This window comes from Schistocerca piceifrons, chromosome 9 (genome assembly GCF_021461385.2).
Source record: "Schistocerca piceifrons isolate TAMUIC-IGC-003096 chromosome 9, iqSchPice1.1, whole genome shotgun sequence".
Lineage (NCBI taxonomy): Eukaryota > Metazoa > Arthropoda > Insecta > Orthoptera > Acrididae > Schistocerca > Schistocerca piceifrons.
Window position 1 is genome coordinate 112,948,302 of NC_060146.1, and position 22,001 is coordinate 112,970,302.

The 22,001-nt window shown below is 42.3% G+C and overlaps 1 protein-coding gene across 6 annotated transcripts in view; it reads left to right on the plus strand.

The window, feature by feature from the left end:
- The window catches only part of LOC124717258 (zinc finger protein interacting with ribonucleoprotein K-like), a 239,555-nt gene that overhangs the window by 182,701 nt on the left and 34,853 nt on the right, over nt 1-22,001 (plus strand). Inside the window, exon 7 of one of the 6 annotated variants that reach the window (XM_047244065.1) lies at nt 10,550-10,605. The exons of 4 other annotated variants lie outside the window; for them this stretch is intronic. In XM_047244065.1, the coding sequence (XP_047100021.1) occupies nt 10,550-10,577 (28 nt within the window). In that variant the 3' untranslated portion in view covers nt 10,578-10,605. Of the gene's footprint in view, nt 1-10,549; nt 10,606-17,849; nt 19,166-22,001 lie in introns of those variants that run through there. One more of the 6 variants, XM_047244064.1, reaches the window with a different exon arrangement.

Genomic DNA, 22,001 nt, shown 5'->3' on the forward strand with positions numbered 1-22,001 from the left:
TTCGTAAGGAACCGGTTTCGTCGGATGAAACCGGCACTGCAAAGGCTTGTGACCGTTACTAAGTAGAATTTTCTGCCATACAAATAGTGGTGGAATTTGGTGAATCCATACACAATAGCCAAAGCCTCTTTTTTTTCAGTTTGTGAATAGTTACACTGAGCTTTGGGCAACACTTTTGATGCTAAGGCAATAGGTCTGTCTTTATCACCACTTCTGTGCGATGGCACTGCACCAATTCCGTATGAAGAAGCGTCAATATGCAATACAACTGGTTTGTCAGGATCAAAGTGAACTAAACATAGATCGCTGAGCAATGCATCTATAAATTTTTGAAAAGCTACTTGGTACTCATTTGTCCAAAGAAACGAGTCGTTCTTGCGACGCAAGCGATGCAATGGAGCCGCTATTCACGCAGCATTCGGTATGAATCGAATATAATAGTTAATTTTTCCTAAGACAGACTAAAATTCTGTGATATTGCGAGGAACTGTCAAGTCTCGTATGGCTAACAAATGCGACTACAGAGGATGTTCACCTTTACTGTTTATCACATGGTTCAAATGGCTCTGAGCACTATGGGGCTTAACTTCTGAGGTCATCAGTCCCCTAGAACTTAGAACTACTTAAACCTAACTAACCTAAGAACATCACACACATCCATGCCCGAGGCAGGATTCGAACCTGCGACCGTAGCGGTCGCGAGGTTCCAGACTGTAGCGCCTAGAACCGCTCGGCCACACAGGCCGGCTTATCACATGGCCAAGATACTGCAACTCAGGTTTCAAAAAAATTACTTGTCCAGTCTACACTTTAGCCCTGCAGCAGATTACACACGAAACAAAGCACGTAAATTTGCAATATGTTAAAGTGTACTACCTGCTACGAAAATTTCGTCCAAATAATTTGAGCAGTTCGGCACTTGTGCGGTCAGCTGTTCCAAATACGTTGAAAAAATGGCAGGTGCAGAAGCACTGCCAAAAGGCAAACGCAAGTATTGGAACAAGCCCAAATGATCATTCACTACACACACTGAGATTCTTCATCGAACGATATTTGAAGATAGATGTGTTCCACAAAACAGTTTTTGAAAAGTGGCAACCAGCGCCTAACCTGTCCATGAGAGCCTCTGGGCGTGACAATGGGTAAGTATCAATCACAGTTTGTGGGATGACCGTAGACTTAAAAGTCAACACAGAGGCGAATGCGACCTGAGGGTTTGGGGAGCAAAATCAGTTGACTTGCCCATTGACTAGCTTATATGGGCATAATAACTCCGTTATCTTGCAATTCCTTAAATTCAGCAGCGACTTTGTCCCGTAATGCAATGGGAACAGGTCGGGCTCGGCAAGATTTTGGCTGAGAGCATTGTCTCGTTCCGCAGCTACTCACGCTAACCACGGGACCACGGCGCTCGTGAGCTTACACTCTCGTTGATGTTGCCTATGTTGCGCATGGGCTACTCAGTTTGTATATTTTACTTATTTTTTTCATAGTTACACACAACTTTTTCCTGTTTCCTCGATTGATCTATGTTCAGTTTTTCAAGACCTATCCACTGTGCCAACTTATAACTAAATCTGAGGGGGATGCGATGGGGAGGTTCCCTTGTCAGTAGCTGGCTGCTCAGATGTATGAGGTGACAAGGCATCGGGATTGTACTGATCTAGTATATGCACTACCTGCCGAAATGATGGATCGGACTGTTTCGAAATTTGTTCTCCGAGTTTGACATCAGATACATTGTACGTTATCACATCACGCAACATAACATCGGAATATAAAGCACCGCAAGCACATTTTCTTGTCCACACCTTGCAAATCTATTACCCACTCGCGATACCTATGTTCTGACCTTTTTTTAATTAAAGAATTGATATCTAGCTGCTACTACATTCACTTGTTGGTCATAATAGTTAGGGACTGTACTACTTGGTCGAACGACAGTTCACTCGGAGTGGCGTTAGGATGTAACTTCTGGATAAGGCTGAACACTGCACTTCCTACCGGTGATAATAGACATGGAAGTTTTACAGTACCTGGCACATTGTGGGTGTTGACGTGGGTGTTAAACTGAGACAACTACTCGAGCCATTCGTCGTCTTGTTGATTAAATTGTCGAAAAGGTGGTATAGCAGCTGTAATAGGCGGTGCTCGTTCTGTCGGGCATGCAGCGTTAGCCAGTAGCTGCTGCACCGTGTTGAGTAGAGACGAAATCTGCTGCGTCCGAAACTGAGACATCCGCATTAGCTGTGTGGTATCTAACGCTTGCGGCTGCGGCACTTAGCAGGGGCGGGACAGGATTGGTGGGCATGTTGGAGAACACAAATGCAACAAATAAATAAAAAAAAAAAACAAAGACAATTTCTGCAACGCCCACTAGAAAACACCGATTAGCAGAAACGACGAGAAAATGTCAAGCAATATGCGCCCCTGCGAAGTAAAAACAAGAGAGAATGAAGGCGCCAGCACAAGAAACACAAATTTCTGTGGCTGTCGGCATGTTGTTCGTCTGAAGACTCATCGCCAGTTGTTGGATCTTGCCCATTCGTCGTTTATACGGTGCCGAAAGGGTGCTGCGTTCTCGGAATACTATACAAAAATTCAAGTAAATAACATTAATAGTTTAATTTCTAGAAAGCAGATTGACAATACTTAACTTTTATTTACAGCAAATGTCGCAAACGAGGGCTACATGCAAACAGTAAAATGATCTTCGCTATAGACAACGTTCAAGTAAGCACTTGATACAGAACACTACAATCTGTTCTGCGAGTGCCAGTCTACAACCGACCATTAATGTCCATACACTGAACCCATCGGAGCACTAATGTCTGGCTGAGGCATTTTTTTTTCTTTTTTCTTTATTGTAATTTTAAAACCCTTACAGAAAGGTAGGCTGGGAGCAGCATATCTATGCCGCTCTTCGGCCACAAAAAAACATACATAAAACAGGAAGACATATAAACAAACATACATGGAGGATAAAAACAGGAGACATACATATTAAAATAAATGAAGGCATTCACAGAAGCACTGTTTGTATAAAAACGTTCAGCACTGTACACAACAGAGACACAGGAGTTTCACACGTGGACGGAAGAGCACTGAAGGAGAGGCACTGAGTAACTGACAGGAAGACAAACACTAGCACAGTGGCGACGTTCTCCGGCTCACTAAAAAGATACTGTGCACACAAAAAAGTTGGGGGCCTGCCAGAGGGAAGAGGTGAGGGTAGGAGGAAGGGAGGAAGATGCCAGAGGGAGAGAAGAAGGGAGGGGAGGGGAGAGGGTAGGGGGTGTGTGGAAGCCTGGGGAGGGGAGGGAGGAGGGGGAGGGAAGTGAAGAGGGAGAGAAGAGAAAGAGGGTGCCCTGGAGGAAAAACACAGGAGGAGGAAGGGGAGTGTCATAGCTGGTAGGTGGGGCAGATGGAGGGAACGAGGGCATCATCAGGGAGGGGGAGTTGGTGGAAGCCACCTTGGGCAAAGTGAGGGGGATCAAGTTTACGGGAGGTGTAAAGGATCTGTATCTGTTCAAGGAAGAGGTGGAGGTGTGAGAAAGGAGTTAAGTCATAGAGGATCTGTGTGGGGGAAGGGAAGCAGATTTGATAGGCAAGGCAGAGTTCAAGGCGTTCTAGGATTTGAAGGGACTTGTAGAATGTAGGAGGGGTGGAGATCCAGGTGGGATGGGCATATCAGAGGATGGGGCAGATGCGGGATTTATAGATGTGGAGGATTCCAGACCCCATGTGCAGCCAGAAAGGAGGGGACAGAGTTGGGAGCGAGCCTTGGCTTGGATCTTCGGGAGATGGAGGGTCCAGAAGAGGCGATGGTCAAGGGTGACGCCAAGGTACTTGAGGGTGGGGTTGAGGTTAATAGGATGGCCATAGATGGTGAGATAAAAAATAAGGAGGCAGAAGAAAAGGATGCTTTTGCCTACAGCGATTGCTTAGGTTTTGGAAGGATTAACCTTGAGCAGCCACTGGTTACACCAAGGGTGAACCGGTCAAGATGGGATTGGAAAAGGTGCTGGTAGCATTGCAGGGTAGGGGCGAGGGCAAGGAAGGCAGTGTCATTGGCATATTGGAGAAGTTGTAAGGGGGATGAAGGCGGTGGCATGTCCGCCATGTAAAGAAGGTAGAGAAGAGGGGAGAGGACAGAACCTTGGGGCACACCGACAGAGGGGTGGAAGGTGTAGGAATCCATGTTATTGATGGTGACAGGAAGGAGGCGATCAGACGGACGTAGTTTATAGGAAGGGCTGAGGTTTGGAGCTTGAAGAGGAGACTGGAATGCCGTACATGGTCGTAGGCGCGCTCAAGGCTGAGAGAGAGGCAGATGGTGGAGTGACGGGAATTTAACTGTTCGGCGAGGAGGTGAGTGAGGTGAAGTAGAAGGTCATCAGTAGAGGACAGCCGAAAGCCACATTGGGTAGAGGGAAGGAGGCAGTGCTGGCAGGAGCAGCGCTTATATTCACTTCTTCCAGAGGTCGCTCATGACTCGGCGCAGTCCTTGTCAGTGGACTATTGGCTGACGTTTTCTCACTGCCTTCTCTGCTCTTCTGTTCTTCCTTTTCGTTCTGGCGCTTGTGATTATGCCAGAACAGAAACCTGCAATTTTTATATAATGCAATTATTATACAAAAAAACGAACATATATTACAGACCACTGAGTGCAACATAAACCTCCTTACAGTTAACTGCGTCTAAGAACCACATGTCCAAGATAAAGAAGCAACTAAGGAATGGCAGAAAGCACAGAAAATGACAATAGCATAGCAGTGTTAGACATTTACTGTCAAGTTTTACAGTACTTTCAACAACAGCTGTGTCAGGTTTGTGGAAGTCTGCAAACATATTCGGAACTTTTGCAAGTCTTTAAAACTTTACTGTTGTTCAGAGATATAGTTCAGCATATCGACTGTGCAACGCTTTTCTCCGTCATATAACCTCATGCTTTTGCAGGTCTGTTGGATGGAAAATTTCAAACCTCTTTGGTAAGGCTCAGTGTTCTGTACATCCACACAGGTCTTACCTCGATGAGTCATATTACTGTTAATTGAAGCCTCTGAAATAGCCATTATTACCATGGTTGAAGTTAATGAAAATTAAATGCATAAATTATACGTGGAGAAAAACATTTATACAATTCTAACAGTATTTGTAGTTGATACACTACCTATCGACCACCTGAACAATCTCAGATGTAACTGGAACCTATAGAGAAAACATTGGGACACTAATACATTTGTTCTCCATCAAAGGAACTTTAATCATCAACTATTACTGGATAGTTACCATTTTGTAAGTGGCAGGTGTGAAGAGACATCACGTGAAGCAATACTAAATTTCTTTTTTGCACACTAATACATTTGTTCTGCACTAACAGCCTCATTCGAGGGACTTTGATCATCAGCTATCACTGGATAGTTACCTTTATATAAGTTGCAGGCGTGAAAAGACATCCTGTGAAACAATACTAAATTTATTTTTTGAGAACTACGTGGAAGAAACAGTTCAGAAACTCGCTTCTCATGGAAATATGTGATATCTGTTGTCATATCATATAAGAACTCGACACCTGTAGCTCTTGGTGGTAGTGTATAGAGGAATTTTGCCTCAAGCCCAGAAAAATAGTTGACCAACCACTGAAGAAATATATACCCAGTAGAAAACTATGTGATGTGAGGGACTCTCCATGATGTACACTCTTTTTAAAGAAATTCCACAGAAACAGGGACCACTGCATGATACGTGTAAAAAGAGGCATAAGGCTGAACTAGAGAATTGCTAAATTAAACGTATTTGACTGTGAAAAACGCAATGAGTGATGCTTAAAGTGACTTCCTTCGCAGACACTTATCGAAACACTATTCACAAAACCCAAAGAAATTGTGTAACATTTACATCTTCATCTACATGTGTATTCTCCAAATCATTGTGATGTGCCTGGCATGGTATCATTATTTCTCATTCCCACCCACATATGGAGCACAGGAAGAATGATTATTTCACGGCCTCCATGCTTTGTATAATTAATCTAATCTTGACCTCGCGATATCTATGGGAGTGATATGTGGGGTTATAATACATTCCTAGAGCCATCATATGAAGATGATTCTTGAAACTTTGTAAGTAGGCTTTCTCAATGGTTTTACATCTGTGTTCAAGAGTTGACCAGTTTCTTTTCTTCATCATCTCTGTGAGACCCCCGTAAGGATAAAAAACACCTGCAACCATTCGTGCTGCCATTCTCTGTATTTGTGCAGTATCCCCTGTTAGTCCAATTTGGTACTGTTCCCACACATTTGAACATTCACGTGCGGTGTGTAAGCTATTTCCCTTGTAGACGTACTGCATTTCCTCCATATTTTACCAGTTACTTGGAGTCAGTCACTAACTTACCGAGCGAGGTGGCACAGTGGTTAGTACACTGGACTCGCATTCAGGAGGACTACACTTCAAATCTGCACCCGACCATCCTGATTTAGGTTTTCCGTGATTCCCCTAATCATTTCAGGAAAATGTTGGGATAGTTCCTTTCAAGGGGCGCAACTGGTTTCATCCCCATCCTTCCCTAATCTGAGCTTCTGCTCCATCTCTAATGGCCTCGTTGTCGATGGGACTGTAAACACCGATCTCCTTCAACCACCAACTTTACTCACGACCGAACCTATGTGATCATTTCATTTCCTATCCCTACCAAGTGTTACACCCAGATATTTGTATGAGTTGACTGGTTGCAAGTGTGATTCATTGACATTACAGTCATAGGACATTACGTTTCTTCGTTTTGAGAAATGCTCAGTTCTATTTTCCTGAACATATAAAGCAATTTGCTAATCTTTTCACCACTTAGATAAATGATCACGGTCTGCCTGTATGTTTATGCAGCTTCTTTCAGGCAGTACTTTATTGTTGAGAAGTGCATCAACAGTGAAAACCTATGAGGTTACTGTTAATATCTTCCACAAGATTATTAATATACAATATGAATAGCGAGGGTCCGAAAACACTTCCCTTGGGCACTTCCGAACTTAACTTGCTTCGTCCTCCCTACGAAAAAATCTTCTGTCTACTCACATAGCTGTGGTACTGAATCAAATGACTTATGGAAATCTAGAACTACTGCATCTATCTCAGTGCATTGATCCAAATCTTTCAGTAAGGCATGTGACTTGCACCACAGAGTTGAGTCCCCCTAATTTGGTCCAGTATGCGCTACACATCAAAGGCTGCTAACCATGTAGCTGACTGTGTATGGGGTGTACGTCGGTACTGGGCACTACACACTGTAGATTTGTATAGTTCGCTCTAGCCCCCACGTGCTATGGAACCAAAATATACGTGTATATATATATATATATATATGTTACACTCAACACTCAGGTTAATTGAGCGGCCCAGAGATGTGGCCGGTCTCAATGTTTGGCTACGTTTTTCGTCATAGGGTGCTACCTCACACCTGTCGTAAACTCAACTTTTAAGCTGAAATAAATCCTGCGCTAATGTTCAGTCCAAAAGGTAGAACACGGAATTCGTAACTTCTGTCACCCCAAACAAATGCTGTGTATTTTCGACTTGCCGCAGTTTCCCATTCGCTACGCTGAAGAAATGAATCAGCAGCCCTATATAACGAGAGAAATCTGCTCAGAGCGAGAATAAGGTATTACTTCAGAAGTAATTTTTTCCAGAAAAGAAAGAAACATAGATTTATAATGGACAAGGGGGCGAAATTAGCTAAACTCTGAATTATCAAATAAAATGGTTCTTTTAAAATGAAACAGCAAACTAAGCAGAAAATGAAATCATGCAAGAAATCTGCAGCACCTGTAGACCCATATCTACAAAGGGCAGTTAATTTCCTTATAATATGTAAGCAGTCGGGACCCTCCTGCAAATGCTGATAATGACTTGTACCCCAGGTCCAGAAAGCAAGAACTAGATTAATATTTAACATACGCTTAGGTAAACATTTAAGTTTAATAAATGCGGACACATTTACATCTATTAGAAAGACAAGTCTGCTTCCTTAGCAGTTAGACTTAACTTTGTGAGACCATCCTTGGCTGTCAGAGAAACATCATTTCTATTAGGAGCATCCCATAAGTATCATTCTTTTATAAAAACATCACACCAATTCATAGTCTCCATGTTTTTCCAAGCATTTTTGGTAACATGACCCAAGTTTTTCCAGACCTTTGTTTGATCAGATGAGGTCCTGCGTTCGTAACCAGGTGTTCACTGTTGATCTGAATTCATCATCGGTGTTGAAGGGCTTAACTCTAAGATGATTTCTGACTTGGGGGGCCATGTGAAAAATCGCTTGGTGCAGGCTCCGGAGAATATTGAGAAAGTGGCAACACTTCCCAACTGCATCTTTCTAGCCCTACCTGGGTCATTGAAGTTGCATGAGGCAGAACATTGTCGTAAAGAAAGGGAACTTTGCGAGACAAAACTACAGAACATTTTGTTTTGATGGCATTTCGCAGCTTCCTCAACACATTACAGCACCCCTCTGCATTCATTGCGGTGTTGCAAGGCAAGTAGTGAACGAGTAACGACCCCTGACACTCCAAAAAGATGGTTTCCATAACTTTCCCTGTCGGATGTGCTAGCTTTGCCTTTTTTCGGCACTTTCGCCAGGTTTCTTCCACACGATGTTTTCATGTTTTGTGTCAGAGCTCAGATGATGGATTCATGTCTCATCCCCATTGCAATGCTCATACAGCCTTCCTCATAGTCACAGGTTTATGCTTGGTGAATATCGAGAGCAAATATTTGATTTCTTGAGAACAAAACAAATGGGACTCCAGATTTGTCTAGATATGACTCTGGCAGGTGACACGTATGTAAGGATCCTGTCTCATCACCTGCATCCATTCATGTTCATTATGCATTCCGACGGACTTGGGCAGTTCCAGCTGGGCAGTGCGACACTCCACACGTCCAGAATTGCCACATAGTGTCTCCAGGAACTCTCTTCTGAGTTTAAACACTTCCGCTGGCCACCAAACTCCCCAGACATGAATATTGTTGAGCATATCTGGGATGCTTGGCAACGTGCTGTTCAGAAGAGATCTCCATCCCCTCGTACTCGTACAGATTTATGAAGAGCCCTGCAGGATTCGTGGTGTCACATCCCTGCAGCACTACTTCAGACACATTAGTCAAGTCTATGCCATGTCGTGTTGCAGCACTTCTGCTTGGCCGTGTGGGCCCTTCAGCGTATATTTACACCACTGTGAGACAAGACTGTCAGTGCCTTCATGGAGAACTGTTTGCATTTAACTATGAAACCATGAGTGCATCCAAGCATGTATCCCTTCGTTCGAAGTAAATCGCCGGTCACAAGTGTTTTTCTTCAACGCTCTAAAGATATTTAAATGGCATGGGCGGAGATATGAACTGCGTGGACGATGTATAAGGGCTTCACAGTGGAACTTCTGCAGCGTAGTTGAACAACAGTCACGTTGCTCTGTATACATCATGATGATTTTTCTCTGACACGGGGCCACAATTAACGCACATCGGTATGTGAACATTTGGGAAAAACTGAAATGCACTATCAAGTCCAAGTACCTAGGAATGTAGATGGACGGCTTCATTCTATTGCAGGATAGTGTCCGCCCACAATGTGCAAAGACTGTTTCACTGCGAGAGATTCTCTGGGAAGCCCTTTAACTTCCTCCATACGGCCCCAATATCTTCCCAAGCGATTTTCATATTATTGGAGCCACGAACAGAGAAATTCGTGGCTCCTTGGATTAAGAGGTGCACGCCGTAGCACGATTTTGGTTTGGCAGGCAACTGCAAACTTCTATCTGTGAAGACATTGACTGTATTCTGTCACTGTGGGATAAATGTATTAACAGTTGCAGTGAATTCTTTTGACATAATGAACAGTTTACTTACTTTTTTTCTATGTATTTTATTTACATTGGACTGCTCCTTTGGACTTAAACCAATGCTTCCAGGTCTCCTAGATCTATTGTTATCTAGACCGGGTAGAGAGGTGCCTAATCTGAAATATCCTTATGTGCCCCTAGACGTACCTGTATAGCAGCCTCCATTGTGTAGGACTCAACTCTGTGGCGCAAGTCCAGGAAGTCGCAGAATGCTCAATTATTCGAAATAACAGTGACAGTCGCATTATTTATTTTGCCGCCAACCGGTTTCAACCCACGATGGGGTCATCTTCAGGCCAATTTACACCATTTGGTCGCTTCAGCGCTGGAGCGACCAAATGGTGTAAATTGCCCTGAAGATGACCCCATCGCGGGTTGAAACTGGTTGACGGCAAAATAAATAATGCTTTTGTGACTGACATTTTGAAAGCGAGCGACCAAATGGTGTAAATTGCCCTAAACCAATCGCTGTTATCCCCACACAACTATTCTGTCTAAAAATTCGCAGAATGCTGGTCACAGAAGCTTCAAAGTCTCTGGTTCTGCACTTGCGCTCGGCTCAGAACAAAGCAAAGGATTTTCTGGGGAAAATAATGCAAATTGTGAGCTTCGTTGAAACCCTGTGAACGGGTCTGTTTTTTTTTCAGCCTTCTGTGTCAGTCGCTGGAATCATAGAAATATGACCTCGGAGACCAGACGACAGGTACCGTTTGTTCCTACTTGCGGCACGATTTGCAGTTGTTTCTACGTCTGCATTTACATACACTCTCCGCCAGCCAGTGTACGGTGAGTGGTGAAGGGTACCTTGTACCACTACCCGTCATTTCTGTTCCTGTTCCATTCACAAATGCGGCGCGGAATGACCCGGAATAGTCATTTCAGCGTGTTTAACGACTTTCATTACCACCAAAGATTGTGTTCAGAGACTCATGGATGATGGATCACACAGAATCTGAAACTGAGGATAGCAATGTGAAGCAGAACTGCTGACTTCCAATTTCCAATAGTCCATTACAACGAAAATTTACAGTTTACTGAGTCAGTGTATTCTCTCATTACTGCAAAAATGAATGATATAGATATTACTGTCAAGGCTGTTTAGAAATGGCTGATATCGCAAAAATTAAATAAGGTCCAAGGAGCTTATGTAATTGTTGTTAGAGGTAGACCTTATTTCAAGTTTAATAGCAGGAGTAGTAGTTGTTTTATCCATCCAAGTTAAATTATACCAGTATATTGGACCTGTCTTCATGCTGCTATTTAAGAACATGAAAAATAATTTAATTCATATATTAAGGTATTTATATACTTACTCGCCTACTTTGACGAGGTTGGGACAGGTAGTCTGCCGGGGCCTTATAGTAGGAACCATCGCGGCATTTGCCTGAAATAATTTATAGAATCCACGGAAAACTTAAATCAGGATGACCAGATGAAGACTAGACCCTCCATCCTTCTGAACAGAATACTTGTCTGTTTAAAACAATGCTACCTCATTCAGTTTATCCCCAGTGTACAATACTGTTTTTCAAAGAAACTGTTTATTGTAGGCTAGTCCTACACTGTTCATTCATATCTCACTCCCAGTCACTTCACACATTACACCGACTATATACACATTGCTCCATGACGTGATGCTACATACATTATCAGCTGGCTCCGGCCCTTAGTGATGATGGCTGATTTTGTGTACTGCAACTCCCCATTCATTAAAGTGAAAACCAAGTCACCATCCGTCTATAAAGAGTGAGATGTGAAGCTGATAAAAAGAGTAAGATATTGTAATGGACCTTGCATAGCTTCAGAAGAAAGTTTTTCCGAAAAGGAATAAAAAGAAGTAAGAAACATAGTGTGAAAGTGTTATGTGAAATGATGTATGTTATATTGTCGTCATTATTATTTATATGTGTTACACTTTTTGCAAAATTCCTGCCCTGTGTTGTCTATGTAATCTTTCATTGTATAAAATGTGTTGCTTAACAGGTATTTTGTAACTGCCTTTGTAACTATGTTTATTTTCGTAATCTGTTTAAGCTCTTTCCGCAGTTTATGGCACGGTTTTATTCCATGGTAGAAAATGCTGTTGTATGTTTACTCTTCCTTGGTAAATGTAAGTTCAGTATAACTCTTGTTCCATGCTCATGGATAAAACTATCTGTGCAGTCATTATAGAAAGTACTCACAAGGTATAGTTGAGATCTCCATGTTTTGAACAGATCATTACATTCAGCTCTACTACTATTTTCGTTTATTATTCTTATGGCCCTTTCCCATTGCTGGAAAACTGTTTTCATATTTTGTACATAGATTCCTCGAACAAGAAGCTATGCTGTAAGAAAGCACATGTCTTTCCTGTGTACAAGAAGGATAGCAGAAGTGATTCACGAAACTGCTGTCCAATATCTTTTCTTCTTCCACCTATCTGTTGTAAAATCATAGATCACAATATGAGCCCAAACGCAGTGAGTGGTCTAGATCAGAATTGTTTCCCCATGACAACCAATATGGATTCCAAAACTTTGTTCTTGTGAAACCACACGCTGACATGACATGAAACCAATGGATCAAGGCATTTTGGTAAACGCAGTAGAAGTTATTATTAGGGACATCATGACTTGTTTCATCCTAAACACAGATGCGTTTAATTTGTCACACTGTTTGCTTTACAGTTTTTACTGTGATGTAAGTAACAGAGTTGTGTGAACATCTTTATATATCTATAGTTTTGATTTTATTTCTTGTTTCGTCATGACGCTGCTGTTTTTAGCAGATTTCAACCAGTCTGCAAATGTTGAATATGACACTTTCACTAGGTCTTGTTGTATCTCATGTTCAGAGAGGAAGAGCTACATTAATGTTTAATAAACAACGAAGTATTGGGCACACGCATTCACACCTCTCAACAAGACAAGTGTTGTTGCTGCAGTAGTCAGACTCAACACTTTGAGACTATCCTTGGCTGTAAGAGAAAATCATTTCTATGAGGGGCGTCTGACAAGTAAGTTTCACTATTTTATAAAAAAAAACATTACAAGAGAGGAAACTTCGCGATGCAACATTCCAGAACGTTTTCTTTTCTTGGCAGTTCACAGATTAATCAAGACAGTACAGTACATCTCTGCATCCATTGTGGTGTTGCAAGCCAGGTAGAGAATGTGCAACACCCCTTAGCAGTCCCAAAAGATGGTTGCCATAACTTCCCGGTCGAATGTGTTGCCTTTGCCTTTTTCGGCACTTTCGTCTGGTTCCTCCACACGATTCTCTCATGTTTTGTGTCAGAGGTCAAATGATAGATTCATGTCTCATACCCATTACAATGCTCATACAGCCTTCCTCATAGTCACAGGTTGACCCTTGGTGGATATCGACAGCATTATTTGTTTTCCTGTGTAATAACAAATGACAGCGCAGATTATCCATGCGGATACACTTGTATCCACGCTAACTGGCAGCATGCTTGCGATATACTGCTGTCTGCATCATAAGTCGGTGTGAGTATTGTCAACACATATCAGTCGAACTCACCAGGCCTCACAAGTCATGGGCAAAGTTTATTTTGCAGACAAATATAATATGGAAACTTAATTACTGGATAACTCTCGTACATCTACGTATCTACTATACAAACCACTTTTAAGTTACTTGGAGAAGATATTTATTTTGGTACCCAATTTTTAGGTTTATTTCCAGTTCCAGTTTTTCTAAAAGAGTGGCTTTGTGTTGTTGTGTTGCAAATCTGCAATAAAAAACAAAGATCCGAATTATTGTTATAAGTAGAGCGATTTTGAATAACAGATCTACACTAGATCAACAAATATGTAATAAATAAGGAATAAGATATATAACTACAGCGTCAAGACCCAGTAGACGAAAATTCTGGTACAACCATTCATATGTTAGCCGATTTTTAATCAGTTTTTTTGTTTGGAATACCGTGGAATAAATAAAACAGGAAGTTACTGGACCATTACCAGCACAGCTGAAAAATTCAAACACCCTATCCAGTACACATGAATCTGACATATTGGTTGCACAGATTAGGTCATGTGAATTGCAAAATAGTGTTTGAGTCAAAACGTTAAGATTGTGTGAGATCATTCTTACATTATAAATTGTATAGTACTAATTGTATATATGGTTCTCGGGCGAGACGTCGGATGTCATAGTGAAAACTCTACAATATTTCATCAGCGCAACTGGCCGACATCTTCAGGTGCGACGAACACACTCCTAAGGCAAGACTAGGGCCCCCTATTTAAGAGGCAGGAAGTGCGCATGCGTGGAGGCACCAAAATTCGATGGCCAATAGCGCCGATATCAACCTATAGCTGGAAGGACAGCAACGCCACCTGCAAGATGAAGAACAAAAAAATGAGCGTCTGCATAGGCGCGTGACTATGCTCCCGTTGTGAACAGAATATTTATGTTGTTGGCGAATCGTCATCCGTCGTATGACCAAAAGTACTCCTCTCTGCTCGATGCGACTTCAATATGGTCACTGCTGGATCTCAAACTGTACTGAGCTCGAAAGCCCGTGCCTCTGTTTACAAGATTCGACGAGCTACGTATTTCCACTGCTTCCTTAATAAAACTGTCCCAGTACGAACTCGTCGACGCGAGAATTTTGGTGTGTTGATAATTCATAGAATGGCCTGTACTGAGACAATGCTCGGTCACTGCAGACTTCTCTGGTTGCTCCAGACGAGTGTAGCGTCGGTGTTCAGTACATCTCTCTTCTACAGTGCGACAAGTTTGTCCGATGTACGACATGCCGCAGCTACAAAGAATCTCGTAAACACCGCGTCTTCTTAGGCCAAGGCTGTCCTTAGATGAGCCCAAGAGAGCTCTGAGTTTTGCCGGCGGACGAAAGACACATTTAACTTTATGCCTCTTCAATCATCTTCCAGTTCCTCACGTTGGGTAACCCGCTTCGGGTGTAAGGCATGGCGAATCTCCCGTTCGGAATATCCATTTTGTTGGAAAGTGGTACGCAGATGGAGTAGCTCATTGGATAAGCTCTTAAAGCAAAATGGCCCAACAATTACATAGGCACACCAGACAACCTCTTGCCTACATCGGGCCTTTTCATAAATGAGCTTCGGGTTTGTATCCTAGTAATATCAGAAATATTGGTTATTGATAAACCCACTGAGATAAAAATTTGCCTCGTCAGACATTACAAGATTTGTCAGAAATCCGTCATTCTGGTCCTTTCTGTCCATTAATGTAATTGTGCTTACTCCGTTTACCTCCTGATTGTAACTGATGAGCCACTTCCAGTGCAGATTGTTGTACTGAAGCTTTGGTCAGTATACAGATTGAAACCACGTGTCCAGACACTCGATGACCTTAATGTATTGAAAGACAGCACGACCCAGAATAGGCCGAAGTAAAGGGTGGCGCACGTAAAACCAGCCCGAACTGGAATGCCAACGTGCGTGAGTAGCGTTACTAGCGTGTCAGTTTCTTTGCCGCCTACCACCAGCAGTAGCGTGTGAGTAGTTCATACGGATATGGTCTGATGGGGCTCGTGCTCTGTGAACCAGCGTCCTAAGTATGCCACTTCGTTGCGAAGGATGGTGACAGCTGGTGGCCTGTAAGTATATGTCCGTGCGTGTTGGTTTACGGTGCACTGCGTGACCTAATGTACCATCTTCTTTTCTCGGTACCAACAAGTCCAAGAATGGAAGTTCGCAGTTTTTCTCCATCTCCATAGTGAACTTGATGTTGGGATGAAGCGAGTTAAGATGCTCAACAAATACATTCAGCGATGCAGTGCCGTGAGGCCAGATAACAAAGGTGTCGTCCACATATCGCCAAAAACACGTAGGTTTCAAATCCGACGACTGGAGTGCTCTCTCTTCGAAGTCTTCCATAAAAAGATTAGCCACAATAGGTGACAATGGACTACCCATTGCGACGCCGTCAGCCTGTTCAGAATATTGTCCAGTGAATAACAAGTACAGAATATTGTCCAGTGAATAAGAAGTACGTCGAGTTGAGCACATGTTAGAATAAGTCTAAAAGTTCCCCATCCAGCTTCTCGCTAATGAGCAACAACGGTTCCTGCAGTGGTATTCGAGTAAAAAGTGACACTACGTCAAAACTTATGAATATATCTAATGGTGCGAGTCGTAAGTTCTTGAGCCGACGAATAAAGTCTTGTGTTACGGATATGATGCTCACACTTTCCTACTAAAGGGCTCAGTTGCGCTGCCAGATGTTCCACGAGATTATACGTTGGTGCCCCAATATTACTCACAATAGGCCGCAGTGGCACATTATCCTTGTGAATTTTGGGCAATCCATATAGCCTGGGAGGTACGGGCGCCTGTGTACGTAGTTTCTTAGAAACCACATCGGAGATCGTGCTGTTCTTGAGGAGCCCCAAAGTTTTCTCGCTGAATTTTGGCTGTGGGGCCCTTTTTTAGTATGCGATATGCAGAGTCGTCCAAAAGCTGGTGCATCTTGCTCAGATACATTGACGTGGAGAGGATAACAGTCGCATTTCCCTTATCCACCGGTAAAATCACAATATCAGGATCTTCTCGTAGGGATCGAACCACTGACCTCTCTGCAGCTGTTATATTGTTGTTAGGCACTTGAGCCCGTGTCAGAGCACGGCAAGTCTTCCGCCGGATCTTCTCGGCAGATTCCCTGGGAAGCCTTGTTCGACGGAGCTAATGATGTCCACAACAGGTGGTGTCCTCGGAGTGGGTGCGAAGTTCAGTCCCTTCTCCAAGATCGATACCGCCGCATCAGGCAAAGGTTTGTCCGCTAGATTGTATACAGTTCGTCTACGAACTTCGTTGTTCTCTTCTTCTGGTAAACGGTCTCTGAATTGATGAAACTTATCAATTTGACGTGCTGCGTCTTGTTGTCGTTTCCAGTCTGAGAACGCCCAAGTAGCGCTGTCAACCCACGTCCAAGAATCTGCGGACAGTCTTGACGATATCTTCAAATGAAGTGGCAAGAACTCTCTGGATATGAAGTCCAGTTCCCTCCGAGTATAGTACTAATTATTTGGTTGTGATTGGTTTATGAGATTTGTTCAATTAGTGTATGATAATGAATAAATAAGTATATTAACACCTTAATATTTTGAAAGTAGTACTTAGGGAGTATGTTACTCACAAAGGCTAGATTCTTCTTTAAACTACGTTTGTTGATTTGAACGCTAATTTAGCTTTCCATTTTTTTCAAGACGAATAATTGTGCAAACTTTTTACCAACGCCTAGTTTTGAAAGTTTTCCGACCTCCCACTTTCATTTAAATAGCTTCCTTCCAAAGATCTGCAAGTTTTACATGGGATTCTCTTCGGTGCAATATCTCTTCCGTGGCCCATCACTCTGTGAACATTTTTATTCACCAGTGTTCCACGAGGAAATTCGCTCATTCGTTTTGGTGACCAATGTCTCCTGGGTGGTAAGATAGCTATGAAAATATTTTAAAACTATCGCATCGTATCACTGATGTGAGACAAAAGGAATATCTGAAGTTAAATTTCCGTCACCCATCATCGGTGGCTTGCAGAGTGTATGTAATGATGTAGAAGTTACTGCAGTATGGATTAGAGTTCTATAGTCCCTCTCAGTCAATTTCTTACATCTGCTGAAGGAATTATTGTTGTTCATGTTATCGTGATGTCTCACTTTGCAACAATCTGCTGTCATCGAATTTGTCTACATTTAACTGTTATGGAAGACTCTCTGACAAGTTTTTGGGTTCTAAACAAATATCTCAAATTAACTCAACTCTCTTTGCTGCTAATTGAAGACAAGCAAAAAATTATGTTAATTCAAAGCAGTGTGCTCTTACTTTATAATCTAGTTTGCTGGAACTTTAGAGACATTTGTCAACCGAGCTTTTGTTAATATAATTTTTCATTCTTATACTTGCACTGTTATGAAAATAGTTTCTGACACAGTTTTCTCCACTTTCTGCAGTACTATTGCTGTTGGTGTGGAAGACGGCAAGACTAACGGTGATTTCAGAGGTTTGTTTAACTGCGTTCCAATGGCTTCAGAGACGTGCAACATGATACAGTGTACCACCAGGCAGGAAGCATTCTATGGGAATAAAATTGATACAAGACATTTGGGGCACAGATGTGGCATCTGCAAAACAACGTTTGCACAGTTGCAGGAACTGAAGGAGCATACACACTTGAACCAATGTGAGCTTCAGCATTCGTGCAGCGTGTGTCACAAGATGTTCACAAAGAGTAGCGGTTTGAAGAGGCACTTCCGAGTGCACAGTGGTGAACGCCCTTACAGCTGTGGCGTTTGCAACAATACATTCACACAAAGTTGTCACTTGAAGCAGCATTCACGACTGCACACTGGCGAGCGCCCCTACATCTGTGGATTTTGCAAAAAGACATTCATTGCCCAAACCAATTTGAATAAGCATTTGTTGGTGCACTCTGGGGAACGCCGATACAGCTGTGGCCTTTGCAACAAGAGATTCGTGCAAAGTTGTCACCTGAAACAACATTGGCACACACACACTGGCGAACGCCCACACAGCTGTGAGGTTTTGCAGCAAGACATTCATACACAAAACTAATATAAAGGAGCATTTGCAGTTGCACACTGGCAAATCCACCTACAGCTGTGGCGTTTGCAACAAGACATTGGGTCAAAGTTAGGCACTGAAGCAGGACTCGCAAATGCGTACTGGGATCGCCCATGAGACTGTCAAGTGCGTAATAAGTGGTTTAGAAGCATCAAAAAGTTGAAGAAACAGTCATGACTGCACACTTGTGAAAAGGCATACATTTGCAACATTTATCAACAGAAATTCTTCTACTACAGCAACCTGAGACTACACCTAATTCTTCATGCAAGGGAACATTATTATACTTGTGTTGTTTTTCTACAGAGATTAGCAAGCCACATATTGGAGAAACATTCACATTTGGTAACAGTACACGTAAAAATATCTGAAAATACACCTATAAATGCACAGTGTTGAATAGTGGTATTGATCCGATTGTGCCATAAGTAGCTGAAGAGCAGATACAGCTTGCAAAGTGCTAGTGAAATCTCACATCTAGTGTAATTCAGATTTCTCTTGCTCCAGTAGGATTGGTCTCTTTAACATAGTCATCAGTTACTGTTTAGTATTACTCATGGTTAGTGCTGATTCAAGTTTGAAATACGTTATCAGCAGCCAAAATATGTAATGCAGCTTAATATCTTGTGCACTAATTGTTACTTGTCTTGCACCCATAATCCAATAAACAAGGAATCTCAAACAATGACAGAAATTCCATTAAAAATCATCACAGAATCCATGCCTTCAATAAGGTGTTACCAAGTGTCGTTTTAGGTTTTCAGCTTGATCTAAACATCTGTACAAATGATACTGCGCTCATGCTGTGTCCAAAATTATGTGTCTAAAATATATGGTAGCAGTATATTTTCATTTGGTTATTCTGAGGTCTAACGGATATTCACTCCCCTGTAAGATATAGGTAACTGCTCTACACACATTGCCCCTACTGAAAAGTGAAACTGCCGGCCCGTGTGGCCGAGCGGTTCTAGGCGCTTCAGTCTGGAACCGCGCGACCGCTACGGTCGCAGGTTCGAATCCTGCCTCAGGCATGGATGTGTGTGATGTCTTTAGGTTAGTTAGGTTTAGGTAGCTCTGAGTTCTAGGGGACTGATGACCTCAGATGTTAAGTTCCATAGTGCTCAGAGCCATTTGAACCATTTGGAAAGTGAAACTGAAGGTTATTTCTTAAATAGCAGTTCACACAAATGGCTTCCATCACTGATGTTGCGCTGCTGGAAGATGTCTGGGGGAAGCTCATCACTACGTTTTCAGTCATTTCTTGAGGAAAAACCTCTCTGTCTTCCCATATAACAGCTTTAAGCTCATCAGTGTTGTGGAGCTGCCATGAGAAAACATGTACTGGAGATGACTTTACAGAAAGAAATTAACGGATGGAGGATCAGATCACTTATCATGATCACAACTGATTTGGAAAGTGGTGCCGCAGTGTACTCATTGAATTCAGGGCATTTGGACTGTAGCCCCATCTTGGTGAAACCGTATCGTGTTTAGATGCTATGTTCCCACAGTTGCGGAATGAAGAAATTGTTAATTATGGTCGCATACTGCTCTGATTTGACACCCACTTGCTGGCCACTCTTAAAGTAAAATGGCCCAACAATTACATAGGAACACCAGACAACCTCTTGCCTACATCGGGCCTTTTCATAAATGAGCTTCGGGTTTGTATCCTAGTAATATCAGAAATATTGGTTATTGATAAACCCACTGAGATAAAAATTTGCCTCGTCAAGACATTACAAGATTTGTCAGAAATCCGTCATTCTGGTCTTTTCTGTCCACTAATGTAATTGTACTTACTCCGTTTACCTCCTGATTGTAACTGATGAGCCACTTCCAATATATGAGGTTGAAATATCAAATCCGCTTTTACAATTCTTTGCAAGGTTGTGCAAGGGATTTGTAATGTTATGGAATGGGGAGAGGAGGATCGCTGTGTGCTTTGTTGCTCATCTCTTGAATCTTTTCGCCCCACCAAATTTTTGTAGTAATTCCTCTCGTTTTTGTGGCCTGTCGCTGTGTAGCAGTGTGACTGGGTTTACTGGGCACACATCCAGCACCAGCCATACATTGCCGTCAGTCTTCTCAAGAAGAAATTGCAGATTATTGTACTGAAGCTTTGGTCAGTATACAGATTCAAACCACGTGTCCAGACACTCGATGACCTTAATGTATTGAAAGACAGCACGACCCAGAAAAGGCCGAAGTAAAGGGTGGCGCACATAAAACCAGCCCGAACTGGAATGCGAACGTGCGTGAGTAGCGTTACTAGCGTGTCAGTTTCTTTGCCACCTTCCACCAGCAGTAGCGTGTGAGTAGTTAATACGGAAAGTAGTCGTTATAAACCATGTACTTCATTGTCATGCCTTACTCCATTGAATAACATGTGTTCATTGTTGAAGAATATGTGCGGCCTGAATCCATTAAAGTTGTTCGTAACACTTTTCATGAAAGGTTTCCTGAAAGTAATATTTCTGCAAAATCAACGATTTAGGATCTAGTGAGAAAGTGGCGTTCAACAGTGTTGTTAATTCAAGGAGAAATAAGGCACCGACTGTATGTTCACCTGAAGTTGTGGCAAACGTGAAGGCACACATTGAAAGAAGTCCCAAGTCAACACGACGATTATGACAGCAACGTGGAATATCACGCAGGTCATGTAAACGCATCCTTTATGACTTAAAAATGAAACCTTGCCGTGTGAGTGTTGTTCACCAAATAAAAGAAGTGGACAAGGGTAAGCGTACACATTACTGTAACTGATTGCTGGAAAATGTCGCTGGGGGACATCTTGATCCGTTCCTCCTTTTTTCGGATGAAGCTTGGTTTCATCCGTCGGGTTTCGTTAATTCACAAAACACAAGACACTGGGCTAGAGAGAATCCCCATGGCAAACTGCAAAGGTCGTTACACGATTTAAAAATTGGTGTATTATCGGGCAATTGTTCTTCAACAAAACTGTCAACACACATTTTTGCTTGCAACTCTACAATGAATTTTCGGCTCTGTTAACTCCAAACGAAAAATGTTGTGCATATTTCCAGCGAGATGGGGCAACTTCTCATACGTCGGATTTGTCCTTAGCTCACTCTCCCGACTTGTCACCGTATGACTTACCTCTGGGGATTTCTAAAGGCTAGAGTCTACCGCAACAATCCCCGAACACTTGACATATTAAAAAATAACATATGTGAAGAAACTCGGAAAATTCCTCAAAGAGTACTGTAAAGTGTTTTCATTAACATGCTTCGACGTGCATAACTTTGCTTGGATGTTGGCGGAGGACATTTTGAACACAGACTTTCAATTCCTTTCTAAAATATGCTTATTAAACTAATAAAAGTAAAACTTTTACTTAAACTGTTAATTACATAGATAATAATGAAACTGTACAGTAGAAATGTAAGAAAGTGATGACGTACGTTTATTTTCTTCATTCATATTCCTTTCAGCGCAGGGGCCGGTTTTATGTGTGCCACTCTGTACAAAACGTCTTTTTTTCCAAAACTGTTTCGTAG